We start from the raw sequence: 19,830 nt of genomic DNA, 5'->3' as shown, positions 1-19,830 counted from the left end.
CCTTTACTAGGGGCCATCCGGTCCCTGTACGAGCGGAGCAGGAGTTTGGTCCGCATTGCCGGCACTAAGTCGGACCTGTTCCCAGTGCATGTTGGACTCCGGCAGGGCTGCCCTTTGTCACCGGTCCTGTTCATAACTTTTATGGACAGGATTTCTAGACGCAGCCAAGGGCCGGAGGGGGTCTGGTTTGGGGACCAGTGGATTTCGTCTCTTCTTTTTGCAGATGACGTGGTCCTGCTGGCCCCATCTAGCCAAGACCTACAGCATGCGCTGTGGCGGTTCGCAGCCGAGTGTGAAGCGGCTGGGATGAAGATCAGCTCCTCCAAGTCCGAGGCCATGGTACTCGACCGGAAAAGGGTGGCTTGTCCTCTTCAGGTTGGAGGGGAGTTCCTGCCTCAAGTGGAGGAGTTTAAGTATCTCGGGGTCTTGTTCACGAGTGAGGGAAGAATGGAGCGGGAGATCGACAGACGGATCGTTGTGGCTGCCACAGTAATGGGGGCGCTGTGCCGGTCCATTGTGGTGAAGAGAGAGCTGAGCCGAAAAGCAAAGCTCTCAATTTACTGGTCGGTCTACGTTCCTACCCTCACTTATGGCCATGAACTTTGGGTCATGACCGAAAGAACGAGATCCCGGATACAAGCGGCTGAAATGAGCTTCCTCCGTAGGGTGGCCGGGCACTCCCTTAGAGATAGGGCGAGGAGCTCGGCCATCCGGGACGGGCTCAGAGTAGAGCCGCTGCTCCTCCACATCGAGAGGAGCCAGTTAAGGTGGCTCGGGCATTTATACCGGATGCCTCCTGGACGCCTTCCTTGGGAGGTGTTCCAGGCACGTCCCACCGGGAGGAGGCCCAGGGGACGGCCCAGGACACGCTGGAGGGACTATGTCTCTCGGCTGGCCTGGGAACGCCTTGGGCTCCCCCTGGAGGAACTGGAGGAGGTGTCTGGAGAGAGGGACGTCTGGGCGTCTCTGTTGAGTCTGCTGCCCCCGCGACCCGGTCCCGGATAAAGCAGAAGACGAGTACGTTAATAATTATATAATTATTATTATATTATTAATATATAATTATTATTATATAATTATTTTATCAGGATTACCCTAGTTTCTCATCTAGAGGCAACCAAGATATCTAGATATCTGAAACAAAAATCTTCTTTTGTTAAATTTAAATTTTTTTAGTATGTTGCAGAGGATTGTGATTTTATAATGACTCTGTTTTAGAATAGTAAAAAAACTGATAGAAGAGGAAAGATGAGGAAAATAGAAACAGAAAACAAGAGTGAAAGAGCAGAGGAAAATTGGAAGAGTTAAAGAGAGAGGAGGAAAATAGACTCATAGAAAGAATAGTAAAGCTAAGAAGTGGGTAAAGAAAGTGTTAAACAGAGAAAGGAGGAGAGGAAAGAAGACATTAATACTACTATTACTTAATTTGTTTAATTACTCTTAGGAAATGCTAACAACAGTACGGATAGACATTTATTTACTGCTATTACACTTAAACTTTATACAACAATTTTTATTGTTTAATTATGAATACACTTTTTAAAATAAATCAAACCGTAAGTGTACCAATGTGTTTATTATATCTTACGTTTAATTCTTTACTCGCAGAGCTGGAAATGTCCCCAGATTTGATTTCAGAAATCTGGTTACCTTATTTCATATATAGTTTTTACACAGAAATCAGAAGTAGTTAAAATTGGTAAAACAGGTAAAAGCTTCACAAAAGCAAGAAATAGGCTACAAAATGTTTTTCGATGCTTGCATGCAGACTGTCTAAACGGTTCTGTTAAACTATTTGGCGAAGGCCTAACAATCAAATCTTGAACAGAGATTAATTTTCCAAGAACAGCAGCATCCAGGCGGATTTCTCAGAATTTTTCAAATGGACTGGTATTTGAAGATAAACTAAAGCACAACTTTGAGCAGAAACAAAATATTTAATGCATGAGTTATCTAAAACACATCTCTGCAGAATGAATCATTTCACAACACCGCTTAGTTATTGTGACCCTCTAAAAATGTACATGACTAAACTTGTAAAACAACAGGAACTGATAAAAACATTAAAACTAACCTAAGCAGTAACAGCTGAACCTATTAATGATTGATGCTTTGATTTTTTTTCCTCATCTGTGGCTCACACAGGTGTAAGGACACTGGTGAAGCAGGAGAACACGTGAATTCAGCACACATGCATGCAGCCCCTGGCATTTTGTTAAAGGTCTGCAATGATCAAATAAAGACATTTTCCTTCCTCCATGGCTAGCTCTCTAACTCAGCTTCATGCTTTTTGAAGCTATTCAATCCAAACTATGAGACATCCGTGACAGCTGCCGTGAGCAGGAAGTGTAAATAATGCACAGTCTGAGTCACAGTGAAGTTTGTTTCCAGTCAGTTCTAGGCCAATTTATTTTCCCTGGCATGTTCCTGCTTCGAATTGAAAAGCAAGCATTATTTCACCATAGTTCTTAATGTTCATTACTGGAATTTTTCTTAAATATCTTTAACATGCCAGGCTGAATCACTGGTAGGTATGCTTACAGATAAAGATATGGATCCAACCTTTTCAAATCCTGACACTAAGATTATCCTTCACCTCATCTGACATTTAGCATATTTGTGTTGTGTCAATTTGCAAGGCTGTTATTGATCTAAGCCAGAAACAACATTCTCTTCTCGCCCCTGCATTAAAACACTGCCACTCCTTAAAACATTAGCTGTAACTCCTTGTAGCCAAAGTCATTTTGTTCGGCTTTCCACCACCGTTTCTCTGGAGCAATGCATACTGCATGAACAAGAAGAAGTTCCTCGTCAACACATTCTACTCTCAGGTACATTGCAGCAACACTGGATATTAGTCATTAAAAGGAGACAGAGAAACAAAGACAGCGTCAAATATGCATAGTTACTATTATTGAAATTTTAAACTGCTTGGCCAAAAAACATGTCTGACAAAAAAAAAAGAAGAAATGGGAAACCCAACAAGCAGTAGTTATTGGATATAAACAGAGAGGGAAAATATTTATCCCCTTGATTTTTATAATAGCTTTGAAGAAACATGTGCAATGACAAGCCAATTTGCTTGGAAAATCTGAACACCCTGAAAGTCTACATTCTGCAAAATCTTCTAAATTTCTCTAAGACTAGGATTGTTTCCATTATTCTTCACTGAGCCTTTATCCCCCACAATACTTATGCTACACTTCATTTTTCTCACAAGTCAGAATTCAGATTTGTGGATGATATTATAAGTTCAAATTGTAAAACCGGTGCAAGTTGCTTTTTGTTGTGCTCACTGATCAGGCTAAATACCATTAGGAATACAATATTATTTATATCCACTTTATGCATTTGAACTCTCTCAAAGTTGATATTGTACATAATTGTGTGTAAAAATTGCAAATAAACATTCGTATAACTTTTAAAATATTTTAGAAGTGCAATGGCAACACTGAATGTGAACTTAAGGATGACCACACCTATAACTTTGCAGATCAGAGTTCTAAATTCAGGCAACAATCATTTAGATTTTACGAGCCTTGAAACTCTGAAATTCCAACTTGCGAATACAAAGAGAGTGCATCATTAATTGCTACTCTGACATCTGATTTTCAAACTTGTAATTCTTAAATTATAAACTCTGAGTACAAATAAAACACACCATTATTCACCCTGATCCTTTACTTTTTCCAACATGGAATTATGATATTCCAAATCAAATTAAAAAAATTATCATTAATTACCCTGAACCATCAATGTCTCCTGGATATTTTGCTGTTTGTGTATCGACTACTTGTGCTCTTTATGAACATTATCTCTGTGGATGCTGATCAGGTTGAAAGTCAGTGGTGCTCAGCTTCCAACTGCTAGATGAGGGGTGTTGCCAAATGCAAAAAAGCTGCTGTTGCAAAATAAAAAAGAAGCTTTATGTAAGGTGACTCCATCCTTCAAGTTTCCAAACTGTACCATATTTAAATGGAACCTCTGAAGGGGCCTGCAACTTGGTGTTCTACAGCCTTAACTACAGATTTGTTCACAGCAGCTACACACTGAAACAGAAATAAAATACCCCTGCCTTCGGAGGAAATATGTGACATTTACAGATGTTTATAAACTAAACCTGCGCCAAATGTTTCAAAAAAGATCTGAACATATGCAGATGGTGTACCTTTTGTCGTTTATGCCACTGATTCCTGCGGTTGTTTTTTGTTAGTTCATAACATAAATGCTTTAAACTCTAGAATGTTATGTTGACTGTTGAATTTATCTTCTCCCACCACAGATGGCCAGAAGCAGATACTGTACGCGATTTAAAGGTTTCTGAAAATATTTTTTTACAAATTCAAAAAAGCTAAGCATCTGCCCTTCACTAAGCTCCACCTTAAAGGTTTAAACCAATATCTAAAGCACTACCACCGTTCTAGGGTCACTGCCTTGAATAAATTTCTGTAGAGGTAAGGGGATAAGGAATAGCCCAAGAAATGGGTCCTAAAAAGGGAAACACAGCTTCGTAGCTGTTACGAGCTAAAGATATCCTTCCGTTTTAACCCAAATCTATCATTAACTTTACATCGAAGACTGGAATTTAATCTTCTTCCCTTTTTAAAAAGAAACCAATTAAAAAAATCCTGGCTGCAAGCACTGTTTTAATTAGAGAATACCAAGAGGAGGGATGGTTTTCTTACCTTTTACAATCAATACAGCTACGGCTGACAGACTCTCCACATCCGTGTCCACTACGCAGATATATTTGCCAGCATGGAAAAGCTGAATGTTCCTGATCATCAGATCTCCGGCGGTTCTCTGCTAAGGAGGAGAGAAGGCTTTATGTAGCATGAAAGATAACAGACCTCGGGGCAGCTTATTAAAGAAAGTACTGAAGCATGTATAAGGTCCAGTAAATAGTGATGCTGTAAATATTTGCTGGTTTTGAGGGGAAACTCTGTTAAACTAAAAATATGATCAGAGCAGAAATAACGCTGAAAATAAAAAGGTTCACGGCCAGAGTTTACAAATAGTTTTTTTTTTTAGTGGACAAGGTTTCAGCCTCTAGGAAAAAATGGCCCTCTACCATCTCATCTAAGAAGACACTCGTAAGCAGCGAGTAGTAAATTAGTGGTGAAATTGTTCTACTAGCGTTGACAGGTTTAATTATGGAAATTAAACTCCCCGAAGCAGCAAAGTTTAGTTGATAATCTCTTTGGAGTGGAGACATTCTGGTATTTCTGGGTAAGGACTCTCTATTCAGATAAGAACACTGTCGGTGAGACGGGCAGGAAGAATGGTTGGTCTCAAGGGTGCGAGAATGTACAGAAAATGTTTTGTCATTTGGGTGTTTGCCACGCTTTGATTCCTTCAGAAGACACATCTAATGATGTGCATCCACTTCCTGTTACATGAGGCTGTGCAACAGGCCATGTCAAAGCAGAATTCAAGGCGAGCCAGAGCTTATTAAAAAGTAGATGAGCTGAGCTGAGACAGAGCTGGAGTTAAAGAAGACTACCTAAAATGATTTCCACCTGTCACAATGGCTGAACATCTGGTACATTACTTACATAATGACTTTTATATGGGAAATGCATTTCAGCATAGGGACTGAATTGTTTCCATTCACAGGAATACAATTGTAAGCACATAGGACTCCAATAATCTATTTGCACTTTCTTCCATAGATTTTCACCTAACAGCACAGGGTTTTTATGCCACAGAGGAGACTTTTAAAGTTGCAAAATGAATGGTATTACACCGGCTGCAGCAAGACACTCATGTAGAACCATAAGCTGGTGAACAGAACTAGTTGATTTTTAGCTTGATTGGCCTGACCGTTTTCCAGTCGAGAACATATCATAACACTCGGAGAACATCAACACTCTTTGGTGTGGAAGTTGTTACTGCCAAAGAAGAAGAAGAAGACTCAAAGTTAGCTACTTTCAGAATCAGTAAGTCAAGTTTAAACAGAGGTTCCACAAGGTCTTAAAAAAAAAAAATCATACTTTTGATTAGTGTAGGCGTTAAAATGCTTTAACCATGTCCAGATTTTTTGGTGCTTCTTCAGTTTGACCATTGTTCATTTTCAAATGCAATTAGATTTTTTGCTGGCGTAGGAATTAGAGTGTTATAATGTTGTGACAAGAGTGTTTCCAATGCAGGAGATTATGCACTGACATTTAGCCATTCCTGCAAACCTGAGAAGGAAATTTGTTCAGGAACCAATGTCTGTTTGAAAAAATAAAACAGAGACCAGTAGCTAGCTAAACTCGTTACGATGCTTACTATACTTGCTACTGAGTTAAAGTTAGGTAACTGAAATGCAAAAGCCATTATGTCACATTCTAAAGCAAAGAAACATCTAAAAAGGTTTTTTAGTTAATACATTATTAAATAACGTACTTAACTTGTTTATTTTTCATAATTTATGTAGGTCTTGAGTTTACATCACAATGGTCATACAAAGTGTTTCAAAATGTTTTAAATTGGAACAACTGAAACTTGCAGAAACCCAGTTAAAGAAGATGTCAGGGGAAGAACAAAAGCTGTTAGAGGCTCTGTAAAAGGAAATGTATTTTCTACAGCGACATGTTGGCTGTTTATTCAGGTGGCTACAACAGACAGCAACGTTTCATCAAAATAAAATAATAATAATAAAACCTGTTTAATAATTAAACAGGTTTAATGACTCGGAGCGGGCTTCAGCAGATAACAGGCTAAACGTGTTACAGAAAAGTTTTATCCTTTTGGACAACATGTAGACTGCTGATTATAGCTTGTGATGCTAATGGCTCTAATCATGCTAATTGCTAAGCTGATATAATATGCTACAGACAGTTCAACATCTCAATTCTGAATCATTAGTCTTTGTTTTAAAATAATAAAACCCTGTTTTATAGCAACTGCTTATACTCCCCTAAAGGGTGGACGCTGCCTCCACTTCTAATATAATTTATTCTTGACTGTCTATGGCAGAAAAGCTAGAACTTTGCCTTACCACAGTGGCTTCAGTGCTTAACCAGGGCTGATGTTTAGTTCTTAGCTGAACTTAAAAGGTAGCCCCTTTCTGTAACCAGGGAGCTATCTTGGACCCATGTCAATAAGTCAATACCTGCCCATCCGGTTATGGTTTGATTTTCTATCAGCTATTTTAATCAGAATGTTTGTGGATGATCACAGTGCAGGGAGACAGCTTAACTGCACAGTCCTGACTAGCTGATCTCTGATTGGTACTAGCAGTTAAACTAGCAGCAAGATTTCTTAACAGACATTTAAAGTTGATGGTGCTTAACAACTGACTTGAAAATGGTGCCTCAGTGAAAAATAGCAACTGTGATTGCTTCTGAATGATTTAAACTGTATTTGGGGAAATCAAGGGAAAGCACATCAGGCACATTGCCGCACATCGGGTCTTTTCAGGTGCGTCAAATGAAGCCTTTAAATGGGACAAATCATGCAAAACCACTTTTTTAGCCTTTAAATACATTTTGTTGTGTGCTTGAAGTCCGTAGGACTGCAGAAAAGTTGAATTTAGTCTCTCCAGGAGATATCTTTATATTCTATTTGGGTCATATTTTTCAGTTGGTTCAGTTTTCTCTATCATCATTTATGTTTTGTCCAACTGTTACGTCACAGGGTTTCCTGCAGAACAGCTGAGTAATGTCATGGACTTCTGGCTGATCAATTTCACGTATCCCCCATATCTATTTCTTGCTGCGATTTTGTAGTCCGAGCTCAAATATGCCTACACTGCAAGAGGATAAGTTCGGTTCTCTTGTTGGTTGTGTAAACCCACACAATTCATTACACCGCCCCCCAACAACAGAACCTCTTCGAAGTGCCTGGTTAAATTTTATTTTTCATGGAAATCTACCCACATCAGTGGTGAAATTCCTAAATCCGCCACTTCAAGGACGAGTGCTTTCAGCAACCTCCACCAGCACCAAGAAGGATTTGCTGAAAGACTTCATCTGATTAAGGTGTCAGTTCCTTCTGTCTAGGGAAACGAAAGACGCAGCAAAGCTGTAAGCTGTAAATAACAATAAAATGACAGCAAACTACATTTTAGACATGAATTTATTGTGTGTTGATACGACGTCCTGGCCAGTGTTTTGATAGCAGTAGCATTGTGCCTTCTGCTTATGTTAGTGCTGTGTGCTGCTTTTAGCTCCTTGAGGACTGCGTGTTTTGAATAGTATAATTATATAAACACTTTTGCATTGTTTTTGCCGTTTTTGTCTTGTTTATAAGGCGCTAGATAATTGTTATCAAACCACAAAAATGGCCTAATGGGTTAAAGTGGAGCGTTCTTTGACCTTGAGGGGAGCGGGGTGTAAAGCGCCTCAACAGCATTTAAAGAGACGGTACCAAAACGAGTTGCTCTCAGACGCTCCTCAGAACAAGGGTAAAAGAGGAGCCTATGGAGCTACAATAACAAGGAATTCAGACCAAAGCATTGCAGTTCCTTTACATAGACCACAACTGAATGATTTAAGTGTGAAAAGGAAGGCTTTAAGAGCATGATTGGTCCCCTTTAACACACATTGGAAGCAACTGAGCAGATCTGTGGATTTTGGCCAAATGCAAATATCCATTTACATGCCAGCAGGTGGGATATCCAACCATAAGAAACAAATAACTTGCTACACCAAAATTTATTTACTATACCCTAAAATGTTTACTATGCAAATCTACTTCAAAATATAACTGTCATGCTTTATATTTTCACTTAGACTAGATTTCTCACCAGAGTTGCCAATCTAACAGAAATCGATCACCAGAGAATATCTTTTTAGACATTCTTTTTGTAATAATGAAATTGTGAGTAATTTAGATATAATTTCACCTCAAAAATGTATCTTTCCTCATCCATTTTGAACTATTATCCAACCACAAACCGTGCTCAACAAAAAAAGAACAACCAGAGCAGCACAGAAGAAGAGCAGCTATGGGAGCCAGAATGTAGTGGTATTTGTGTTTATTAAAAAGCGTAGAAAGGAATAGCTGCTGACCAGAAGCTCCCAGTTTGAGTTGTTTCATAGAAAATAATAGGGTGTATAGTTTGACATCATGAAAAATAAACAGCAGGAAGACCAGAGACTGTGAGCTGATGTTATTTCCAGTCTAGTTAGAATTTCTATTAATGTTGTTTTTACTTTTTTCATCCTAAATTTGGCAGATCAAAAGCAAAACTAATTCAGGAGTTTTGAACATGGTGCTCAAAACATTTTGATTGGTTGTTAGTCTCTCTGAGCCCACCTCCACTTTTCAATGCTATTTCTTTCTTCTGGCACAGCTATGAGTTGGAGCCTTGATAGCACTGGTTGATCAGTGCTTGTGGCAGTGGAAACACTAAGAACTGGTGCAAAGCAAACACTAGCACTACTTTAGCACTGGAGCTAATTTGGTCAGAAAAAAATATTCTATTTTGTTCATTATAGTTTTGGTGTATAACTGGAAATTAGCTACAATTCTCATTTGTGCACTTTAGTAAGGGTCACTCACACCGCCTACGAGTTCAAAGTGGCCATCTCCCTTGGTTATCAGCTGTCCATTAAATGCCCAGGAGAAGGAAACATCCAGGACAGGATCACTGGCTACCTGGCAGGGTAACACAATGCTCTCCCCTACAATGATCTCCATGTCCACTGGTCCCTGAATGATTCTGGTTGGATCTGCCATAAAAACAAATGACACAAAAAACCTATAAATTCTGACAGACAAAATAGACAAGCAAACCTTTTGTTGATTTCAATGAAACAGAAACAGAGATGCAACACTTTCTGGAATACAAGCTCTGTACAACAGTGAGTCACAGGCTTAGCAGTGCTGTCTTTGTACAGAAAGGTCCCAGTCAAATAATGTGTGATTACATGCAGCCTGCTGCCTCTAAAATGGGTAATGGGATGACACAGATTGTATAATCTTCTGAAATCCTGATGGAAATTGCAATGCGCTGCTGATCAGATAAAACCTCTCATAATAGGCTCCAGTGTAGATTCAGTACGTGAAACGAGGAGTGTCGCTTTAAAGTCTGCTAAAGCAAATCATTTAGAGAAGTCCTCTGAGCTTCAATAAGGCATGATAATCAAAGTGAAATAATCAAAGAAAGAAGGTGGATCATAAAGGAATACCTTGCATTGAATGTCAAGAAGTAGGAGAAAAGTTGCATGAAAAATTATACCTGCTGCTCCTAAGCTGGTGAAGAATCAATGTCTCGGTCAGAGCTGTGCATCACTGACCGGTTTATGGCATCGAGAAATACTAGGGTCATTTAGAGAAATAACTGGCCTTGGCAATCATAGCGGCAGACAATATCATTCAGCACATTAACAAAACCAATAAGAAGACACTAAGCTGTCACTCCAGAGGCACAAGGAAAAAAAAACACGTTCGACAATAACAGCATCTGTGACACCACCTCACTAATGCTTTCATTGCTTCCACTCAAGGCACTTTCATTTGCTGCAGTAAATTGGTTGCTTCAGCTGCTTTGAGGAAAACAGTGTTCAAGTACTTTGTCAAATACGTTCAGAGTGGATTATTGCAGCCTCACAAAACTGCTGAAAGACAAGCTTTTTCAAGCTGCAGAGCACGTTTTGATTATGCAACAAAAACAAGATTTCAGGTTTTGCCAAAGTATGCAAAAAGCGCTATGCTAAATGCAATTCACATAGCAAAACTTGAAGGTTTTGTTTTGTGAATGACCTAAATGCAGCAGCTCCTTGTTGTGCTGACGCATACTGAGCAGTGAATTGTGATTAGTAAGGGGAGTCTTATTTAACAGCACAGCTCACCTGTAACCAGGAGCCTTCCAGTTGTGCTAGACATGCCAAATCTGTTCCTGGCGAAGCACGTGTAGCTGCCTGCGTCCGACTTGCTCACATTTGCAAGCCTCAGAATTCCATCTGGAGAAAGTGTGATCCTATACAGGTAGAGGTGAACAGAAACAGCAGCAACATAACGTTGAAACCAGATGTTTACATACACTGTATAAAATTACCAAAAACGGATTTTTCTCACTTAGGAAAAATTTGGTCTAATTTAATTTTACAGTTTTAGATCAGTTAAAATTACCCACATTATTTTTGGGAGATTTTATAACTTTCTTAGAATGCAGAAGTTTACATACATACATACATACATACATGCAATAAGATTACTTTGCCTTTAAATTAATTGTGAAAGCCAAGATGGTATTTTTTACATTTCCTTTTAAACTGGGGCAAAGTGTTTGTGTATCTTTTCACAACCTTCTCACAACACTTTGAAGGAGTGTTGGCCCATTTCTCCTGACAGAATAGGTATAACCCAACCACCTTGCTCACACACACCTTTTCAGCTCTGAAGGCAAAGGGCGGAGAAGGGGGCTTTGTGATGGCCACTTCAAAACATCAACTTTACTGCCCTTAAAGCCACTTTGTAACTAATTTGGTAATATGGTTAGAGTTATTGTTCCATTTGGAGAACCTATTTGTCCCCAAACTTAACTCCAGTTGCTCCTGCAGCAACATGATGATGCCACCGTCACAGCGGGGATGCTGCTCTCAAGCAAGCATGCTTCCCCCTATTTCCCTCCATATGTAACAATTGTCATTATGGCCAAACACAAACACAGATGATATGTGTCCTAAAATTAAGGTTTTAGTCCCTGTGTGCATTTGCAAACTAATCTGGATTTTAAATAATGCTTTTGAAGTTGTAGCCTCTTCCTCCCTAAGTGGCCTTTCAGCCCATGTGGGTACGGGACTCGTTTCAATGTGGATAATGACACTCTCTTAGCAGCTTCAGCAGACATTTGACAAGGTCTTTTGCTTTGTTCTTGAGTTGATGGCTACATATTCCCAAGGTGTTCACTGTGTTTGTAGTTCTTCCATATAATTGTTTGAACAGATAAAGGTACCAGCCTTTAGGCATCTGGAAAATGTACCCAAGGATGAACCTGACTTGTGAAGGTCCACAGTTCTCTTCCTCATATCTTGGCTGAATTCTTTAGAGTTTTTCATGATGTAACAAAAGGAAGCAGAGTGTTTTTAAAAATACATTTACTCAAATGATGTGATCAGAAGCTTGCAAAGGCATGACACCAACATGTGGGCTTTCCTGATTTGTTCAAAGGCATAGTAATCTCCTGTGGGAGGGAAAATGGTTAGGTGTTTTTTTTATAAACTTAATGTAAACATCTTGCTTCAACTGTAACTTAATCAATACATAAACATTAATTTCATTTTTTTCTGTGTTCTACACTTGCATGAGGTTCTTATAGTTAATCAGTGTTTGTATCAGGAGTCACTATTGATCAGACCAAGGGAGGAGAGCGTGGGAATAAATGCCAATGCCATCCTAATTACATTTCCAGAGAGGAATGGTAACCGCTTTCTCTGATTACCTGTCGTCGGTGTGAATAGGGAGATTGGCTTTCTTCCATAAAATGCTTGCTGTGGGATAGGCCTGGGGCTTGCAGTCCAAAGTCACCGTTGTTCCTGCTTTGGCTTTGAGCAAAGCTCTGAGGACATTCCCTGTGAAGTCTGGAGGAGAAGCTGATGGGAAAAAGCAAACTGTCTTTTAGCATAAGACTGCAGCAGATCTCACGAGGCATTTGAAGCATGCTGTAATTCAATATGTGAAAATCAATAAATGTTGAAGAGATGGAGACAGATGCTTTAATTATTTGTAATGAGAATAGAATGGATATAGAAAGCAACAATGTTGTGATTTTTATTCCCTCTTGTTTGGTCGCATTGAATAAAAGCTACAGTTAAACGAATGCATAAAAAACAAATTTACAAGACAATTCTGTCTGGAAATTGAACTTTGCACTGGATCTACTGAAACCGTGTTGCTGAACTAGGAATTGGTCCTGGTCATATATAAGTCTTGCAGAAGTATTCACACCCATTTAATTTTTCATGTTAAAGCAACAAACATGATCGTTTGCAACACACTGGTACAGAGTACTGTATTGGTGTAATATGGAGGGATTTTTTTAATTTATTCTTTTTACATTAATGAAATCAATATCTAAATCGCATGTTGCGCAGTTCTTTTCAGGCCACCTGAACCAATACTTTGTAGAAGCATCTTTCCACCACCACCAGGTATTTGTGGTATTTCCCTATACCAGCCCTTTTGTCTTTACATAATACCTCAAACTTAGTCAAACTGGATAGATTGCATTGGTTAACAGCAACTCTGAAGTCATGAAAGAGATTCTTAATTGGATTTTGGCCCTCTGGAAATTGAACCTCCACCCGTATCCTAAGTCTTTTGCGGCTTCTAACATGTTTTTCTACAGTATTGTCCTGTGTTTAGTTCTGTTTATCCTCATAATCATGCATTACTTTGTGTAGGTCTATCACATAAAATCCTAATTGTTTGTTGTTGTAATGTGACAACATGGGAAAAACAATAATTCAAGAGGAATGAACATTTTTGCAAGGCACTGTAAAGACAGCCACACAGAGAAGAATAACTTTAAATGTGTTTGACACCACAAAATCATCCTCACTTGACCCATTTATCCAATAATCCAGAAAACCTTAAAGAAAGACTGTGAGATGACCTTTAGATTGTTATTGGTAACAATGATTTGGGGATTTAAAAGATAAATGGCATCCTACCTAAAACCATTAGTTCAGCCGCAAAATATATGACGCCATGTTTGTTCTCAGCCACACACTGGTACATGCCAGCATCAGATAGCGTGAGCGGCAACACCTTCAGGACCCCATCCTCCACATGGATCCTGTCCTGTGAAGAAAGGGATTAAAGAAAGCAATTATTGCCCGAGAGTTAAAGGTAGCACTTTGCTGTTGCATATCACACTCTAATAAATGTTAGCAAAGGCAGATTTTTGAAACATTTTGTAATGTTTGTAGATCAAATCAGCATAATGCTGTTTTTCTTCCTTCAGATTTTGTATGAACATCATTATTCACAAAAGCAAAAATGTTTTATTTTATTAAAAACAGCCAGTTTCAACACTTGTCCAACATACAACATACAAATTATAAGACATACAGATCTCTTCACATTCATTGTCAAACCTGTGTAAAAAATCTATCTTTTATTGCAGTTGCATTATTTCACTCCAGAAAATTTGGAAAAATCCAACTTTTAATTTATCTAAATGTATTTAATGGGGGAAAAACAGCAATAAGAAACAATATAACCATAAAAGAAATGTTACAGATGCATCTTTTCATGTACAATTTACATTTTACCAACAAACCATTTTTATGGATGCCATAGAAGCGGCTGTATTGACCAAAGATTTGGCAAGTTGTTCAGAGCACAGAATATCAGTTCTGTTCCTCCATCTCTTGTTCTTTAGCGCTGTTGATCAGCTGAGATCGGTATATCTGCAGACCGTATGTAGGAGGTTGGAAGGCACAAACAATCATTGGTTTGTCCAGTTGGCCCTGTTTTCCCTCCCATTTTTTGTTTTCACCTCTTTTCCTTACTTTTGGCAGTTGTAAGGCAAGATGAAAAGAATGAAGGTAATGCGTTCAGAATTATATTTAAAATGATGTCAGTTTGTATTATGTACGTGTGTAAATATATTTAGAAAAGTAGCTAATAATTTAAAACGTAAAGATGCGTCCATGGTGACATGCTCATTCCAATTACATGTTTCGCTTTACTTAGGTTAAACCTTCCCTTACTTTAAATACAGCTTCCTTTGTTGCAGATACAGGGGTTGGACAATGAAACTGAAACACCTGATTTTAGACCACTTCAACTTCACTTTCATGTTCATCAAACCAATCTTTCACCAGTCTTGCTGTGTGTATTGGTGCATTGTCATCCTGATACATGGCACCGCCTTCAGGATACAATGTTTGAACCATTGGATGCACGTGGTCCTCAAGAATGGTTCGGTAGTCCTTGGCAGTGATGCGCCCATCTAGCACAAGTATTGGGTCAAGGGAATGCCATGATATAGCAGCCCAAACCATCACTGATCCACCCCCATGCTTCACTCTGGGCATGCAACAGTCTGGGTGGTACGCTTCTTTGGGGCTTCTCCATACCGTAACTCTCCCGGATGTGGGGAAAACAGTAAAGGTGGACTCATCAGAGAACAATACATGTTTCACATTGTCCACAGCCCAAGATTTGCGCTCCTTGCACCATTGAAACTGACGTCTGGCATTGGCATGAGTGACCAAAGGTTTGGCTAGAGCAGCCCGGCCGTGTATATTGACCATGTGGAGCTCCTGAAGGACAGTTCTGGTGGAAACAGGAGAGGTGAGGTGCACATTTAATTCTGCTGTGATTTGGGCAGCCGTGGTTTTATGGTTTTTGGATACAATCCGGGTTAGCACCCGAACATCCCTTTCAGACAGCTTCCTCTTGCGTCCACAGTTAATCCTGTTGGATGTGGTTCGTCCTTCTTGGTGGTATGTTGACATTACCCTGGATACCATGGCTCTTGATAGATCACAAAGACTTGCTGTCTTGGTCACAGATGCGCCAGCAAGACGTGCACCAACATTTCGTCCTCTTTTGAACTCTGGTATGTCACCCATAATGTTGTGTGCATTTCAATATTTTGAGCAAAACTGTGTTCTTACCCTGCTAATTGAACCTTCACACTCTGCTCTTACTGGTGCAATGTGCAATCAATGAAGACTGGCTACCAGGCTGGTCCAATTTAGCCATGAAACCTCCCACACTAAAATGACAGGTGTTTCAGTTTCATTGTCCAACCCCTGTATATGTAGTTGGGGTCAGATGGCTCAAAGAATGTTACCACACTTATTCCTTGGAAATATTTTAAATCATAAAAAAACTGGGGGAGTTATGAAGCAGAAACTAAATCAGTGCCACCTATGATCTTTATTAAGTCAACCTTGTTTTAAAATCTCTCCTATTAGGGAACTTTGGTTTCTCATGTAGCTACAGTGGAGAAAACTGTCACGATGTGGAATATTGGTTTGGTGTTTGTTTACGATTATTCAGCCAGGTGTTTTTTCTGTTTACTTCAGTGCATGGTTATTTCGTGGTTCTATGTTTCAGGTGTGTTTTCCTTTCCTTATAGGTTGTCTAGGTTTTGCTTTGCTCTGTGTTTTATGGGTTTGATGAATGTCTGTTTAGATCTGTTCCTCCTGTTTTTAGTTATGAAGTTTATTTCCTGCCCTGTCCTTCTTGTCTCTGTTCTCTCCCATGTGTTCTGGTGCCCTGGGTTTGTTTACAGTTTGTTCCTCATCTAGCTCCTCCATGTTCTCGTTTATCCCTATCTGGTTCACCTGCCCCTCTGTCTTCCCGCTCGCCTGTTCCACACGTGTCTGTTTTCCCTGATTACCTGCCCTATTGTTTCATGTCCACCTTTGTCTGTATTTAAGTTTGTCTTTGTCCTTTGTTCCATGCAGTGTCATCATGTCTTTTTGATGTCACTTGATGTTCTTCGCTTTGGATTTCGTTCTGGCTTCAGATCCTGTTTGATCCAATTTTGAAATGATGCCTTGTAATCAGGATTATCCTGTTACCCTGCACCTCGACCATCTGTAAGTGGACTCTTTAAATTAAAGACTACGTTTTCCACTGACTCTGCCTTCTCCGTGCTTGTCTGCCTAACCAATAGGGAAATGTCTTACAGCGTTCGTCTTTAGGCCCCGCCCAGGATGTTCATGTTTCCAACACTCAAAATTATTTGAGTTCAACCAAAAACAGAGAGTCAAAACCAAAAGAGTGAGAGTCGTAACCAAAGATGTTTGACATGCGCAAATAAAAGTTTATGTTTTGCAAATAACTTTTTTCTCTTCATGAGAAAAAATGAGTTATTTTAATCAAAAAAGGTTTTTTCAAACAATTTTTTTTCTCCCCAAAATAAAATATTCCATAATAAAAAAAATTGTTACAACTCTGAAAGTTTTGATCACAACTTAATATTTTTTGATTGAGATTAGTTTTTTGTTTGATTGAATAATATTGAGACAAATTTACCTCCATATATCCATAGCATACAATCGGCACAAACGCGATACATTAAATGCAACTTAGAGGAATCCTGTCGATAAAAGGGGATTTTCCCATCAGCTGCACATGCTGCATTCAGGTAAGGCTGGGAAACTAGGTTGTCCAAATATCAAAGCAACCCAAAAGTGATTTAAACATGTCTTATTCTCAAATATGGACATAGTCATATTTAAAATTGTTTTATCATCTTTTTACCTAGGCACTGGCTATGCCTGTCTATACTACTTTTTTCACAGAAAAAAATCCAACCAAATCTACAGTAAGTTCTATACTTTCCACTTTTTTTAAGTGCTAGAACATAATAAAATCAAATTAATATCAGAAATAGAAACATATTCATTATTTACTGCCCACCGAAGTAGAAAAAAATACTGAAAATGTAACAAATTGTGCACAATGTGTGTTCTTTTTGTGTAAATACTATGATACTCTAGTTTGTTTACACAACATTACCAGCGTAGTATTAATGTTTTGTTAATTAGCAACTCTTGACTTCCTTGTTCCATGGGCTAAGAATAACACAGACAGCCATGTCTCTTAGTCACTCTTCAAAATGGGAAAGACAGGACATTATCAGAGGTCTCAACGGTTGTGGAAAGCAGTATAATTAGGTTAATAAAACAAGTCTCATAAATGGTAGCATATGTGAGATATAGGTGAAGTGTCCACAGATGTGAGATAAGATTGTTTCTGGGCACAGATCTGTGGAAATAAATAAAAATGTTTCTGAGGGCCTATACAGTTTAATACAGAGGAATGAAGGGCTGCAATCAGCCGGTAACCAACACATCTTTGGTCAATGTGAATGACACCAGTTTCTTTGTACAGATGAAAGAACAATCAATGCAGCAATCCACCTATAACAGCTTTATCATAGAGGGATAGACACAAGCTATGATCTGATGTCTACATTTTAACAAGACAACATCCTGTGTGTTGAACTAAGATAACACAAAAGCTGCTTCAGGAGAGATCTAGAACTATTCAGGAATCGCCCAGTGAGAAATGGATCTGAACCAAGGTCTCTAGAGAGTCTTGAAAATGGTTCAGCACTATTGCTCCCCGTCCCATCTGGTAAAACTGAAATATTCCTGTCAAGAAGACAGGAAGGAGCTTCCAAATGAAAAGGTGTACCAAGCTTGTAGGAATCACTAGGAAATCTCAAGGCTGCTGTTGTTGCCATGGGTGCTTAGGTCAAGTACTATGAGAGACCAATAAACACTTGTAGTCTAGGCTATTACATGTGCATTTTCATAATACACCTTTGCTTGTTTACCAGTATCATAGGCTGTGCATCTGATACTGAATGAACATTTCCCTGCAAAAGTATTTACACCCTTTGAATTTTGTCACCTTCTGTCATTTTGCAAACAGAACATTTTATTGGATTTTTAGATGATTGACTAACACAACGTGGTACTTTATTATGCACTATGTTACGAGCAGTCATTTGCAGTCTGTGCTATAACAAGATACATCTGAATAGTATTACAGGGTTACTACACATTTTACACTACAGTTTTTGGCATTTGTATTGAATTGCTTAAATAGTAGTCTTGCTATGTTTGTAGGTTCCACATAATACTGAAACCAGCCTTGCAGTTTTTGTGTGGTGTAGCCTTTTTAGTATTTGGACTAAGTTAGAAAATCTCTATTTCTGCACTTATTGTATTTGGCAAATAAGGAATGGACTATTATACTTTTTGAAGTACAATTTTGGCTGTAAGATCTTCACAGGCATACACTACTTTTTGTTGGTCTATCCAAAAAAATTCCCATTAAAATGCAATGCTTCTTCTGGTTGTAATGTGACACAACGTGAAAAAGTTAAAGGGGTATAAATACTTTTGCAATGCACTGTAGATGCTCTTTTCTCATCTGATAAATGTTAAGTGTCAAGAAAATAAAAAGTGACATTTAATAATGTCTCTTTAATAAAGATGTAAAAAGTAATTATATGTGCTGTGTAATTCAGTGTGCCTCGCTGTGTATCATAAAACAAAAAATACATCACAGCAGCCAGTAAAAATCAGCCAAGTTTAAAGCAGCTGAGCTGAGAATATGTCTCTTGTGGTTTAGACTCAGGTGTGCAGTTTCATATAGTATATTTCACAGTAGATTAAGCCCATTGTCCCTAAATCTCAAGGAGCTTAAATATGCATCATGAATAATGAAAAACAACTCTCGACTCCATTCAAACGAAATGGAGCAATCTCTTGGGAACTCGACTGATCCACTTTCTAAGATGGTGTAATCTGCCAAGGTGAAGCTGATCCAGCCCCAGTAAAATCCAAGTATCATCGTTGGCACACCTTCGCTAGATGTTTAGACTCTCATCTAACACTCTGGAAAAACCAGCAACAAGTTCTTGCACCGAGCTTATCTAAACAAAAAAAAAAAGGTTGGCGTTACCTCTGATTGGAGCTGCTGGCCATTCTTCAGCCAAGCGTAGGAGGGTTTGGGCTTGCCGTTGGCGCGGCACTCCCAGTGTAACCTCTCCTCTATGGCCATGGCAGTGTCTTTCATGGTCTGGATCCACTGAGGCTTGGCTGAGGACACAGAAACACCCTCTCGTGAAACATCTCACATGGACCAGGGGAAGCACTTTTCAAGGAGGCGGCAACGGGCCATTGAGTATGCTGCTTTCCAAATAGTTCAAAGGAAGCATAGATTGCCAGCGCAAGCGGGAAGGGCTTGTCTTTAAGGGGCTGGAGGAGAAGCGATTGAATATTTTATCACTCAAATGTTTCACAAGCCTGTGGCAACACAAGATTACCATTAAACACTGAATCACAAAGCGGAAAATTTCTCACCACTGTTGGAGTGCACCCAACATTGCCACTCACCCCAACCTGTCACCTC

General features: G+C 39.1%; 1 protein-coding gene across 1 annotated transcript in view; it reads right to left on the bottom strand.

Annotated features, from left to right (window-relative positions):
- The window catches only part of cntn3a.2 (contactin 3a, tandem duplicate 2), a 62,910-nt gene that overhangs the window by 26,819 nt on the left and 16,261 nt on the right, over nucleotides 1-19,830 (bottom strand). Inside the window, exons 8-13 of the mRNA XM_047374338.1 lie at nucleotides 19,381-19,517; nucleotides 13,608-13,737; nucleotides 12,377-12,527; nucleotides 10,785-10,912; nucleotides 9,493-9,662; nucleotides 4,686-4,803 (exon numbers count right to left, since the gene is read on the bottom strand). Coding sequence (XP_047230294.1) covers nucleotides 4,686-4,803; nucleotides 9,493-9,662; nucleotides 10,785-10,912; nucleotides 12,377-12,527; nucleotides 13,608-13,737; nucleotides 19,381-19,517 — 834 coding nt within the window. The remainder of the gene's footprint in view (nucleotides 1-4,685; nucleotides 4,804-9,492; nucleotides 9,663-10,784; nucleotides 10,913-12,376; nucleotides 12,528-13,607; nucleotides 13,738-19,380; nucleotides 19,518-19,830) is intronic.

Source organism: Girardinichthys multiradiatus, chromosome 1, assembly GCF_021462225.1.
Source record: "Girardinichthys multiradiatus isolate DD_20200921_A chromosome 1, DD_fGirMul_XY1, whole genome shotgun sequence".
Classification (NCBI taxonomy): Eukaryota; Metazoa; Chordata; class Actinopteri; order Cyprinodontiformes; family Goodeidae; genus Girardinichthys; species Girardinichthys multiradiatus.
This window is presented reverse-complemented; position numbering and strand designations above follow the sequence as displayed.